The sequence below is a fragment of the Anomaloglossus baeobatrachus genome, chromosome 3 (assembly GCF_048569485.1).
Source record: "Anomaloglossus baeobatrachus isolate aAnoBae1 chromosome 3, aAnoBae1.hap1, whole genome shotgun sequence".
Lineage (NCBI taxonomy): Eukaryota > Metazoa > Chordata > Amphibia > Anura > Aromobatidae > Anomaloglossus > Anomaloglossus baeobatrachus.
The window spans coordinates 436604618-436618277 of NC_134355.1; the positions used below are offsets into that span (position 1 = coordinate 436604618).

Genomic DNA, 13660 nt, shown 5'->3' on the forward strand with positions numbered 1-13660 from the left:
AGTGGAGGGGCCCAGCATCACACGGAGAAGGGCATGAATGACCAGATCTGTGAGCAGAGGGGCCCAGCATCACACAGAGGAGGGCATGAATGACCAGATCTGTGGGCAGAGGGGAACCAGCATCACACAGAGGAGAGCATGAATTGCCGGATCTGTGAGCGGAGGGGCCCAGCATCACACAGAGGAGAGCATGAATGGCTGGATCTGTGAGCGGAGGGACCCAGCATCACACAGAGGAGAATATGAATGGCTGGATCTGTGAGCGGAGGGGCCCAGCATCCCACAGAGGAAGGCATGAATGGCCGGATCTGTGAGCGGAGGGGCCCAGCATCACACAGAGGATATGAATGGCCGGATCTGTGAGCTGAGGGACCAGCATCACACAAGAGGAGGGCATTAATGGCCGGATCTGTGAGCGCAGGGGCCAGCATCACACAGAGGAGGGCATGAATGGCCGTATCTGTGAGCGGAGGGGCCCAGCATCACACAGAAGAGGGCATGAATGACCAGATCTGTGAGCAGAGGCGTAGAGCATCGCACAGAGGAGGGCATGAATTACCAGATCTGTGAGCGGAGGGGCCCAGCATCACACAGAGGAGGGCATGAATGGCTATATCTGTGTGCGCAAGAGCCAGCATCACGCAGAGGAGGGCATGAATGGCTATATCTGTGAGCGAAGGGACCCAGCATCACACAGAGGGCATGAATGGCCAGATCTGTGAGCGGAGGGGCCCAGCATCACACAGAGGAGGGCATGAATGGCCAGATCTGTGAGCAGCAGAGGAGCCCAGCATCTCACAGAGGAGGGCATGAATGGCCGGATCTGTGAGCGGAGGAGCCCAGCATCACACAGAGGAGGGCATGAATGGCCAGATCTGTGAGCGGAGGAGCCCAGCATCACACAGAGGAGGGCATGAATGGCCGGATCTGTGAGCGGAGGGGCCCAGCATCACACAGAGGAGGGCATGAATGGCCGGATCTGTGAGCGGAGGGGCCCAGCATCACACAGAGGAGGGCATGAATGGCCGTATCTGTGAGCAGAGGGTCCAGCATCACACGGAGGAGGGCATGAATGGCTGGATCGGTGAGCAGAGGGGCCCAGCATCACACAGAGGAGGATATGAATGGCAGTATCTGTGAGCGGTGGGACCAACATCACACAGAGGAGGGCATGAATGGCCGGATCTGTGAGCGGTGGGACCAGCATCACACAGAGGAGGGCATGAATGGCTATATCTGTGAGCGGTGGGACCAGCATCACACGGAGGAGGGCATGAATGGCCGTATCTGTGAGCGTTGGGACCAGCATCACACAGAAGAGGGCATGAATGCCAGTATCTGTGAGCGTAGGCGGCAGCATCACACAGAGGAGGGCATGAATGGCCGGATCTGTGAGCGGTGGGCGCAGCATCATACAGAGGAGGGCATGAATGGCCGGATCTGTGAGCGCAGGGGGCAGCATCACACAGAGGAGGGCTTGAATGGCTATATCTATGAGCGGTGGGACCAGCATCACACAGAGGAGGGCATGAATGGCCGTATCTGTGAGCGTTGGGACCAGCATCACACAGAGGAGGGCATGAATGGCCGCATCTGTGAGCGGAGGGGCTCAGCATCACAGAGGATATGAATGGCCGGATCTGTGAGCGGAGGGGCCCAGCATCACACAGAGGAGGGCATGAATGGCCGTATCTGTGAGCAGAGGGGCCCAGCATCACACAGAGGAGGGCATGAATGGCCGTATCTGTGAGCAGAGGGGCCCAGCATCACACAGCGGAGGGCATGAATGGCCGGATCTGTGAGTGGAGGGGCCCAGCATCACACGGAGAAGGGCATGAATGACCAGATCTGTGAGCAGAGGGGCCCAGCATCACACAGAGGAGGGCATGAATGACCAGATCTGTGGGCAGAGGGGAACCAGCATCACACAGAGGAGAGCATGAATTGCCGGATCTGTGAGCGGAGGGGCCCAGCATCACACAGAGGAGAGCATGAATGGCTGGATCTGTGAGCGGAGGGACCCAGCATCACACAGAGGAGAATATGAATGGCTGGATCTGTGAGCGGAGGGGCCCAGCATCCCACAGAGGAAGGCATGAATGGCCGGATCTGTGAGCGGAGGGGCCCAGCATCACACAGAGGATATGAATGGCCGGATCTGTGAGCTGAGGGACCAGCATCACACAAGAGGAGGGCATTAATGGCCGGATCTGTGAGCGCAGGGGCCAGCATCACACAGAGGAGGGCATGAATGGCCGTATCTGTGAGCGGAGGGGCCCAGCATCACACAGAGGAGGGCATGAATGACCAGATCTGTGAGCAGAGGCGTAGAGCATCGCACAGAGGAGGGCATGAATTACCAGATCTGTGAGCGGAGGGGCCCAGCATCACACAGAGGAGGGCATGAATGGCTATATCTGTGTGCGCAAGGGCCAGCATCACACAGAGGAGGGCATGAATGGCTATATCTGTGAGCGAAGGGACCCAGCATCACACAGAGGAGGGCATGAATGGCCAGATCTGTGAGCGGAGGGGCCCAGCATCACACAGAGGAGGGCATGAATGGCCAGATCTGTGAGCAGCAGAGGAGCCCAGCATCTCACAGAGGAGGGCATGAATGGCCGGATCTGTGAGCGGAGGAGCCCAGCATCACACAGAGGAGGGCATGAATGGCCAGATCTGTGAGCGGAGGAGCCCAGCATCACACAGAGGAGGGCATGAATGGCCGGATCTGTGAGCGGAGGGGCCCAGCATCACACAGAGGAGGGCATGAATGGCCGGATCTGTGAGCGGAGGGGCCCAGCATCACACAGAGGAGGGCATGAATGGCTGTATCTGTGAGCAGAGGGTCCAGCATCACACGGAGGAGGGCATGAATGGCTGGATCGGTGAGCAGAGGGGCCCAGCATCACACAGAGGAGGATATGAATGGCAGTATCTGTGAGCGGTGGGACCAACATCACACAGAGGAGGGCATGAATGGCCGGATCTGTGAGCGGTGGGACCAGCATCACACAGAGGAGGGCATGAATGGCCGTATCTGTGACCGGTGGGAAAGAAGGGAATTTTGTTACTTACCGTAAATTCCTTTTCTTCTAGCTCTTATTGGGAGACCCAGACGATTGGGGTATAGCTACTGCCCTCTGGCGGCCACACAAAGCACTACATTAAAAGTGCAAGGCCCCTCCCCCTCTGGCTATACCCCCCCGTGGTATCACGGGTTCTCCAGTTTTAGTGCCAAAGCAAGAAGGAGGAAGCCAATAACTGGTTTAAACAAATTAACTCCGAATAACATCGGAGAACTGAAAAACCGTTCAGCATGAACAACATGTGTACCCGCAAACAACAAAAAAACATCCCGAAGGACAACAGGGCGGGTGCTGGGTCTCCCAATAAGAGCTAGAAGAAAAGGAATTTACGGTAAGTAACAAAATTCCCTTCTTCTTCAGCGCTCTATTGGGAGACCCAGACGATTGGGACGTCCAAAAGCTGTCCCTGGGTGGGTAAATAAATACCTCATGTTAGAGCTGCAAAACAGCCCTCCCCTACGGGGGTGTCACTGCCGCCTGCAGGACTCTTCTACCTAAGCTGGCATCCGCCGAAGCATAGGTATGCACCTGATAATGCTTGGTGAAAGTGTGCAGACTGGACCAGGTAGCTGCCTGGCACACCTGTTGAGCCGAAGCCTGGTGACGTAATGCCCAGGACGCACCCACGGCTCTGGTGGAGTGGGCTTTTAGCCCTGAAGGAACCGGAAGCCCCGCAGAACGGTAGGCCTCTAGAATTGGTTCTTTGATCCATCGAGCCAGGGTGGCTTTAGAAGCCTGCAACCCCTTGCGCGGACCAGCGACAAGGACGAAAAGTGCATCGGCACGGCGTATGGGCGCCGTGCGGGAAATGTAGATTCTGAGTGCTCTCACCAGATCTAGCAAACGTAAGGCCTTTTCATACCGGTGAACCGGATGAGGGCAAAAAGAAGGCAAGGAAATATCCTGATTAAGATGAAAAGAGGATACGACCTTAGGGAGAAACTCCGGAATGGGGCGCAGCACAACCTTGTCCTGGTGGAACACCAGGAAGGGAGCCTTAGATGACAGAGCTGCCAGCTCAGACACTCGCCGAAGCGATGTGATTGCAACAAGAAACGCCACTTTCTGCGACAGCCGAGAAAAGGAAACTTCCTTCAGAGGCTCGAAGGGCGGCTTCTGGAGAGCAACTAGTACCCTGTTCAGATCCCATGGATCTAACGGTCGCTTGTACGGGGGCACAATATGACAGACCCCCTGCAGGAACGTGCGCACCTTAGGAAGATGTGCTAGACGCTTCTGAAAAAACACGGATAGTGCCGAAACTTGCCCTTTAAGGGAGCTGAGCGACAAGCCCTTTTCTAACCCCGATTGCAGGAAGGAAAGAAACTTGGGCAATGCAAATGGCCAGGGAGACACTCCCTGAGCAGAGCACCAGGACAAGAAAATCTTCCACGTTCTGTGGTAGATCTTAGCCGAATTCGACTTTCTAGCTTGTCTCATTGTGGCAATGACTCCCTGAGATAATCCAGCAGATGCTAGGATCCAGGACTCAATGGCCACACAGTCAGGTTCAGGGCCGCAGAATTCTGATGGAAAAACGGCCCTTGGGATAGTAAGTCTGGTCGGTCTGGCAGTGACCACGGTCGACCGATCGTGAGATGCCACAGATCCGGATACCACGACCTCCTCGGCCAGTCTGGAGCGACGAGTATGACGCGGCTGCACTCGGATCTGATCTTGCGTAGCACTCTGGGCAAGAGCGCCAGAGGCGGAAACACGTATGGGAGCTGAAACTGCGACCAATCTTGAACCAAGGCGTCTGCCGCCAGAGCTCTTTGATCGCGCGACCTCGCCATGAATGCCGGGACCTTGTTGTTGTGCCGGGATGCCATTAGGTCGACGTCCGGCACTCCCCAGCGGCGACAGATTTCCTGAAACACGTCCGGGTGAAGGGACCATTCCCCTGCGTCCATGCCCTGGCGACTGAGGAAGTCTGCTTCCCAGTTTTCTACGCCTGGGATGTGAACCGCGGATATGGTGGATGCTCTGTCCTCCACCCACATTAGAATGCGCCGGACTTCTTGGAAGGCTTGCCGACTGCGCGTCCCTCCTTGGTGGTTGATGTATGCCACCGCTGTGGAGTTGTCCGATTGGATTCGGATCTGCTTTCCTTCCAGCCACTGTTGGAAGGCCAGTAGAGCAAGATACACTGCTCTGATCTCCAGAACATTGATCTGAAGGGTGGACTCCTGCGGAGTCCACGTCCCCTGAGCCCTGTGGTGGAGAAATACTGCTCCCCACCCTGACAGACTCGCATCTGTCGTGACTACTGCCCAGGATGGGGGCAGGAAGGATCTTCCCTGAGACAATGATGTGGGAAGGAGCCACCATTGTAGAGAGTCTTTGGCCGTCTGGGAAAGCGAGACTTTCCTGTCCAGGGACGTTGACTTCCCGTCCCATTGGCGGAGAATGTCCCATTGAAGTGGGCGCAGATGAAACTGCGCAAAGGGAACTGCTTCCATGGCTGCCACCATCTTCCCTAGGAAATGCATGAGGCGCCGCAAGGGATGCAACTGGCCCTGCAGGAGAGATTGCACCCCTGTCTGTAGTGACCGCTGCTTGTCCAGCGGAAGCTTCACTATCGCTGCTAGAGTATGAAACTCCATGCCAAGATACGTTAGTGACTGAGTCGGTGATAGGATCGACTTTGGAAAGTTGATGATCCATCCGAAAGACTGTAGAGTCTCCAGCGTAGCATTCAGGCTGAGTTGGCATGCCTCCTGAGAGGGAGCTTTGACCAATAAGTCGTCTAGGTAAGGAATCACCGAGTGTCCCTGAGAGTGCAAGACTGCTACCACCGCCGCCATGACCTTGGTGAAGACCCGTGGGGCTGTCGCCAGACCAAATGGAAGAGCTACGAACTGAAAATGGTCGTCTCCTATCACAAAACGTAGAAAACGTTGATGTTCTGTAGCAATTGGCACGTGGAGATAAGCATCTTTGATGTCTATTGAGGCAAGGAAGTCTCCTCTGGACATTGAGGCAATGACAGAGCGGAGGGTTTCCATCCGGAACCTCCTGGCGTGCACATGTTTGTTGAGCCGTTTTAGGTCCAGAACAGGACGGAACGAGCCGTCCTTTTTTGGAACCACAAAGAGATTGGAGTAAAACCCTTGCCCTTGTTCCTGAGGAGGGACTGGGATAACCACTCCTTCCGCTTTTAGGGAATCCACCGCCTGCAGCAGAGCATCTGCTCGGTCTGGACGTGGGGAGGTTCTGAAGAACCGAGCTGGAGGACGAGAATTGAACTCGATTCTGTACCCGCGAGACAAAATGTCCGTCACCCACCGGTCTTTGACCTGTGACATCCAAATGCCGGAAAAGCGGGAGAGCCTGCCCCCGACCGGCGATGCGGAGGGGGGGGGCTGGAAGTCATGAGGTAGCCGCTTTGGAAGCGGTACCTCCATTTGCTTTCTTGGGGCGTGTGTGAGTCCGCCACGAATCTGAGTTTCTTTGCGTCCTCTGAGTCCCTTTGGACGAGGTAAATGGTGTCTTGCCCGAACCTCGAAAGGACTGAAACCTCTGCTGCCACTTTTTCTGCTGAGGTTTGGGTGTTCTGGGTTGTGGTAAAGAGGAGTCTTTACCCTTGGACTGCTTAATGATGTCAGCCAATGGCTCGCCAAACAGTCTCTCTCTAGACAAAGGCAAACTGGTTAAACATTTTTTGGAACCAGCATCTGCTTTCCAGTCCTTTAACCACAAGGCTCTGCGCAAAACTACCGAATTGGCGGACGCCATTGAGGTGCGACTGGTAGATTCTAGGACCGCATTGATAGCGTAAGACGCAAACGCCGACATCTGCGTGGTAAGGTGCGCCACTTGCGGCACTGCTGGATGCATGATAGCATCCACTTTTGCTAAGCCAGCTGAAATAGCCTGGAGTGCCCATACGGCTGCGAATGCCGGAGCAAACGACGCGCCTATAGCTTCATAGACAGATTTTAACCAAAGGTCCATCTGTCTGTCATTGGCATCTTTAAGTGAAGCGCCATCCTCCACTGCAACTATGGATCTAGCTGCAAGTTTGGAAATCGGGGGGTCTACCTTTGGACACTGTGTCCAGCGCTTGACCACCTCAGGGGGGAAAGGGAAACGCGTATCTTTAGATCGTTTAGAGAAACGCCTTTCCGGGTGAGCGTCGTGCTTCTGGATTGATTCTCTGAAGTCAGAGTGATCTAACAAGGCACTCAATTTACGCTTGGGATAAAGGAAACGAAACTTTTCCTGCTCCGCAGCCGCCTCTTCTGCTGAAGGGGCTGGGGGAGAAATATCCAACAGCCTATTGATGGCTGAGATAAGGTCGTCTACCATGGCATCCCCATCCGGGGTATCCAGGTTGAGAGGGGTTCCAGGAGTGGATTCCTGATCACTCTCATCAGACACATCACAGGGAGACTGATTGCGCTGAGACCCTGAGCAGTGTGAAGACGTCGAGGGTCTTTCCCAGCGAGCTCGCTTAGGGTGGCTGGGGCCATCATCTGAGTCATAATCCTCGGCCTGTGAAGCCGGGGACCCCCCTGTGGGCTGGATACATTCCAAGTAAGGGGGACCTGAGGACAGAGGCCTCGCCGTGCCCAGAGACTGAGCCCCATGCATAGATTGCAAGGTCTCAAGGATTTTTGCCATAGATACAGACATATTATCTGCAAAAACTGCAAAGTCCGTCCCTGTCACCGGGGCAGAACTTACAAGCGTCTCAGCCTGGGTCGCTACCTCTCCTGACTCCGGCTGGCGAAGCAGCACCGGGTCGGAGCATTGCACACAATGGGGGTCATCAGAGCCTGCTGGTAGATTAGCCCCACATGCAGCACACGCAGTATACACAGCCCTTTTTGCCTTGGCCGCCTTGCGTTTTGAGGATGACATGTTGCTGCTTCCACAGAGCGATCTGGGATATGCAGCCAGAAGCGCACCTCACAGTGCAAGAAATACAATATCTATATAACTGTATCCAGTACACTGATACACAGTGAGGCACTAGAGGGACCAGCACAGAAAAATCGCTTACCGCCCGCTTAAAAAGCGGGTGTGTGGTCGCCAGATAGCCCCTAGTCCAGGTCTCCCAGAGCCTTGCGTCCTTCCTCCAGCCAGGCATGCATGTAATGGCTGCCGGCGTCTCGAGAGAGGAAGGGGGGCGGGCCCTGGGCGTTCCTGGCCAAGAGCGGGAAGCCTGCTTCCCTCTGTGCCAAGTGAGAGGGCTGGAGCATGTAAATCAGGCTCCAGCCCTCGTCGCTGCTTGCGAACAGCGTCTCTCCCCTACCCTGAATGACAGGGTGGGGGCGGGAACGAAACGGAGCTGCCGGCGTCCTAGGCCCAAAAAGCCGGGGACTAAAGTTATAACCGCCGCCGCCGTAAAAGCGCGGACGGCGGATCCCCGGCGCACCACAAGTCACAGCAGCGCCGCCCGGTCCAGAGGGGGTCGGCGCTGCGTTCCCAAACACAAACAATCCCCCAGTAATCTGTAGGGACACCAACTCCACGTTGCGGTCCCCGGCGCACTACAACACCCAGCCAGCCCGGAGTGTGTCTGTGCCTGCCGGGGACACAGAGTACCTGTATGATGCAGGGCCTGTCCCTGATCGTACTCCTGCTCCGTCTCCATCAGGTTCTAATGGGTCTGTGGATGGAGCCCGGCATCAGAGCTGAGAGGCCGGCAGGATCCCACTTCCACAGAGCCCTACAAGGGGATGTGGAAGGAAAACAGCATGTCAGGCTCCAGCCCTGTACCAGCAATAGGTACCTCAACCTTACAACACCATCCAGGGGTGAGAAGGGAGCATGCTGGGGACACTATATGTGTCCTCTTTTCTTCCATCCGAAATAGTCAGCAGCTACTGCTGACTAAAATCTGTGGAGCTATGCATGGAATGTCTGACCTCCTTCGCACACAAAGCTAAAACTGGAGAACCCGTGATACCACGGGGGGGTATAGCCAGAGGGGGAGGGGCCTTGCACTTTTAATGTAGTGCTTTGTGTGGCCGCCAGAGGGCAGTAGCTATACCCCAATCGTCTGGGTCTCCCAATAGAGCGCTGAAGAAAGCATCACACAGAGGAGGGCATGAAGGGCCGTATCTGTGACCGGTGGGAAAAGCATCACACAGAGGAGGGCGTGAATGGCCGTATCTGTGAGCGTTGGGACCAGCATCACACAAAAGAGGGCATGAATGGCCGCATCTGTGAGCAGAGGGGCCCAGCATCACACAGAGGAGGGCATGAATGGCCGGATCTGTGAGCGGAGGGGCCCAGCATCACACAGAGGAGGGCATGAATGGCTATATCTGTGAGCGGAGGGCCCAGCATCACACAGAGGAGGGCATGAATGGCCGGATCTGTGAGCGGAGGGGCCCAGCATCACACAGAGGAGGGCATGAATGGCTATATCTGTGAGCGGAGGGCCCAGCATCACACAGAGGAGGGCATGAATGGCTATATCTGTGAGCGGAGAGCCCAGCATCACACAGACAATACATAGGACACAGATCTGCAGGTCTGACCGGGAGGGCATGACCATCGTTCAGTCCTGGTCTACTGTTGTTCTCTGGTGTCACCTCAAGGTTCATGCAGATGTGCATGTTTGTCAGTTCTATGATCACCGCTCTTTTTAATATTGGAAAGCTATCCCTCCATGTGTGATGTTATCAGAATCAGGCCAAATATCGCTCAGACATCGGGCAGCAGATCTGATCTGCAGGAATCCTCACACTGTGTGCAGCTCTGATCACCTCACTGTAATAAGCACACCCGCACCATGCTGACACGCAGCGCACGGTGCCATATAAGCCCGCACCCTATAAGGCCCGGGTCCTGACCCCTGCGCCCTGTCATCGCTCCATGCCCCGCACTCACGCATCAAATTTGTTGTTCATCGTCTCTGTGCTCCTGTCCCTGCCACTTCCGCTTCCCGCATAACATTCCTCCGCACTCTCGCCGCCGCTTCCTCTTGCAGCAGGCGGAACTATGTAGTCACAGTGATGTTTCCAAACGGAGTCATAAAGGGCACGGACAACGGTGAAAACTTGTGGCCATTTTGAGTGTGGGGAAATGCTCTTTGGATCTTCTTCCGGGTGTACACCACAACATTAATTGCCAGAATAGCTATTATGAGGAGAATGGCACAATGTGTGACATGTTTGAGCCTAGGACCAATCATTATGAAGTTTCACACATATTAGATTGGAGGGGTGTTGCACTCACATGGCACAATGACTGGATTTTATTATTATTATTATTATTATTATTATTATTATTATTATTATTATTTATTACTAGAAGGTGGCCCGATTCTAACGCATCGGGTATTCTAGAATTTATTGTGTAGTTAATGTATGATTTTTGTTATATATATAGATGTGTGTAGTTGCTAAGTGTTTGTGTAGGGCGCTGTAAATGATCTGGGTGTTGTCTGGGTGTGTGAGAGCGGTGTTGTGTGTGTGTGTGTGTTGCGTTGTTTGTGGAGCGCTGTGTGTCTTCAGCGTTCTGTGTGTGTTGCGCGATTTGTGTGGGTGTGGAGTGCGTGTGTGTGTTTTAGGGGGGAGTTATGTTTTGTGCAATGTGTGTGTGTTGCGCGGTATGTGCGTATATTTGTGTATGCCGCGGTGTTTGTGTGTTGGGTGTTGTGTGTGTGCAGCGTTGTCTGTGTGTGTGTGGGTGTCTGTGTAGGGTGGTGTTTGTGGTTCCCAGTGTGTGTGTGGTGTGTTGTGCGAGGGCTCACAGTCTACAAGGGATAGGTGAGGATACAGTAGGTGAGGGAAGAGCTGGTTGTGCGGCGTTATATCAGACTGAGGGTTACGGCAGGTTGTAGGTTTGTCGGAAGAGGTGGGTCTTCAGGTTCCTTTTGAAGCTTGTCAAGGTAGGCGAGAGTCTGATGTGTTGAGGCAGAGCATTCCAGAGTATGGGGGAGGCACGGGAGAAATCTTGGATGCGATGGTGGTAAGAGGAGATGAGAGGGGAGTAGGATGAGCCATAAATGTCCTATCCTGGGACCTGTGTATATTTGATGTCTGTCAGACTTTACAGCGGGTGGTTGTGCAGGGCTCTATATACTCATTATTATGGGCTCTCTAAACATTGATGGTAGGAGGAAGAACCCTGCAAGTTAAAGGGGTTGTCCGGGAGTTGTCACTTCAATGAGAGTTGTTGCTTCAATGGGAGTTGTCGCGCAGTATTGAAAACAGCCACCACACAGTGTATAGAGTAGGGTCGGATCTCCACCAATCTGATAGCGGTGGATTTTTGAGGGATAGATCAAATTGCATGACTGGAGGGCCCCTTTAACTAAAGGCCCAGTCACACTAAACAACTTATCAGCGATCCCAACTGATAGGGATCGCTGTGAAGTTGCTAGGAGGTCGCTGGTGAGATGTCACACTAAGCGATGCTCCAGCGATCCCACCAGCAACCTGACCTGGCAGGGATCGCTGGAGCGTCACACGTGGAAGCATGCTGCGCTTGGTAACTAAGGTAAATATCGGGTAACCAACCCGATATTTACCTTGGTTACCAGCGCACACCGCTTACCGCTGGCTCCCTGCACACCTAGCCACAGTACACATCGGGTTAATTACCCGATGTGTACTCCAGCTACGTGTGCAGGGAACAGGGAGGCGGCACTGGCAGCTGAGAGCGGCGGATGCTGGTAACGAAGGTAAATATCGGGTAACCAAGGGAAGGGCTTCTTGGTTACCCGATATTTACATTGGTTACCAGCGTCTGCAGAAGCCGGCTCCTGCTGCCTGCACATTTAGTTGTTGCTCTGTCGCTTTCACACACAGCGAAGTGTGCTTCAGGCTATGTGCGCACGTTGCGTATAGTCAGTGCAGAAATTTCTGCAGAGATCTGAAGAGCACATGTGCACTTCAAATCGCTGCAGAAAATGTCCGTAGTGGAAAAAAAAAAAGCCGATTCCATGCGCTCTGCCTGCAGCTCCTGCCATAGACAGAGTAGGGGCTGCCGGCAAAGCGCACGGAAGAAGTGACATGTCACTTCTTAGAACGCGCTTCGGGCAGCAGTTGAAGCGCTGCGCTCTAAGACGCCACGTGCGCACGGCCCCTGCACAATCTCCATAGATTATGCAGGGGACGCAGGACGCATGCAGTTACGCTGCGCTACAAAGCGCAGCGTAACTGCATGTAATTACGCAACGTGCACACATAGCATCACAGCGGGGGAGCAACAACTAAAAAATGGTCCAGGACATTCAGCAACAACCGGCGACCTCACAGCAGGGGCCAGGTCGTTGCTGGATGTCACACACAGCAACATCGCTAGCAAGTTGTGCCTCAGCCGCGATGTTGCTAGCGATGTTGCTTAGTGTGACGGTACCTTTAAACTCCGTGAGCCCCAACATATAATCCCACAGAGTAAAGCCTTTAAATAAAACAAAGATTGATTAAAAAAAAGACAGTAACAAGGTGTAAGACTACTGCTAAGAATAAAGGTGTGATTTTTTTAATCAATTTAAAGAGAACCTTTCACCAGATGTTTCCTGTTGAACGTTATGAAGGGGGTTATAGTGGCTGTAGAGAGGAAAAAAATCACTATTTTATTTCACCTCTCCTTTGTGGAGATACAAGCAATCAAAGCATTTATCACCTAATGAGTTAACTTTTGTTACGTCTAAGGCCTCTTTCACACGTTCGTGTCTCCGGTACGTGTTTGGTCCGTTTCCTCACGTGCCGGAGACACGGGCACACGTTAAAATCAATGGGTCTGCGCTCACGTGTGTATTTTGCCAAGGACCGTGTGTCTGTGTGGAGCATACGTGTACCCATGTGCTCCACATGTACACATGTCCGTTTTTCTTTGGCATCATGGGTTTCACACGGACCGCATACGGATGTAATCTGTGTGACACGCATCGGAGAAAACACACGTGCCTGTGAAATAAAAACAATTTCTATACTCACCTTCTGCAGCGCTGCTGTCTCTGCCGCTGCTGTCACTTGCTTCCGACCCCCGCTCATTATGCTCATCGCATATTCACTCCACTGTGGGCCAGAAGCAGCAGCAGTGGTGAGTCGGCAGGACCGGAGACCAAAGATCAGCACCAAGGACAGCAACGCCAGGGACAGGTGAGTAGAAAGTTCCTGTTCTCCGTGTGTTATCATGGATAACACACGGAGAACACAAGTGTGCCATAAACACGGCACACGGAGGACAATACGCACCTTTGACACGTCCGTGAAAAACGTGCCTTATTTTCACGAATGTGTGAAAGAGGCCTAAGTGGGTGTTATCAGAGAGATTTCACTGGGGGCGTGCACTTCTGCCTCCTGTAGGATGCTGACCAATCATAAGCAGGCAGCAACACTCAAAGGAAAGAAGAACTCGCCCCCCCATAGCTTAGAGCAGGTTTCTCTGTGTGGGAGATGTAATCACACTTATATCTGCTGTGCGCAAGCTACTTCCACTGGCTCTGCAGTGTGATCAGGCTGTCATTACATCCCACAGAGCAGCAGCAGACGGTTCTGGCCTCCTCCTGTGTGATGCCTGCCTACTCTCATCTCACTGCAGAGCAGGTACAAGTTTCCCTGAGCACCACAGACATCAGTGTGATACAGCTCCAGACAGGC

The 13660-nt window shown here is 53.8% G+C and overlaps 1 protein-coding gene across 1 annotated transcript in view; it reads right to left on the minus strand.

The window, feature by feature from the left end:
* EIF4E2 (eukaryotic translation initiation factor 4E family member 2) overlaps window positions 1-10043 on the minus strand; it is a 66788-nt gene extending 56745 nt beyond the window's left edge. Inside the window, exon 1 of the mRNA XM_075340424.1 lies at window positions 9936-10043. Within this exon, the coding sequence (XP_075196539.1) occupies window positions 9936-9955 (20 nt within the window). The 5' untranslated portion in view covers window positions 9956-10043. The remainder of the gene's footprint in view (window positions 1-9935) is intronic.
* Window positions 10044-13660: the final 3617 nt, after the last annotated feature.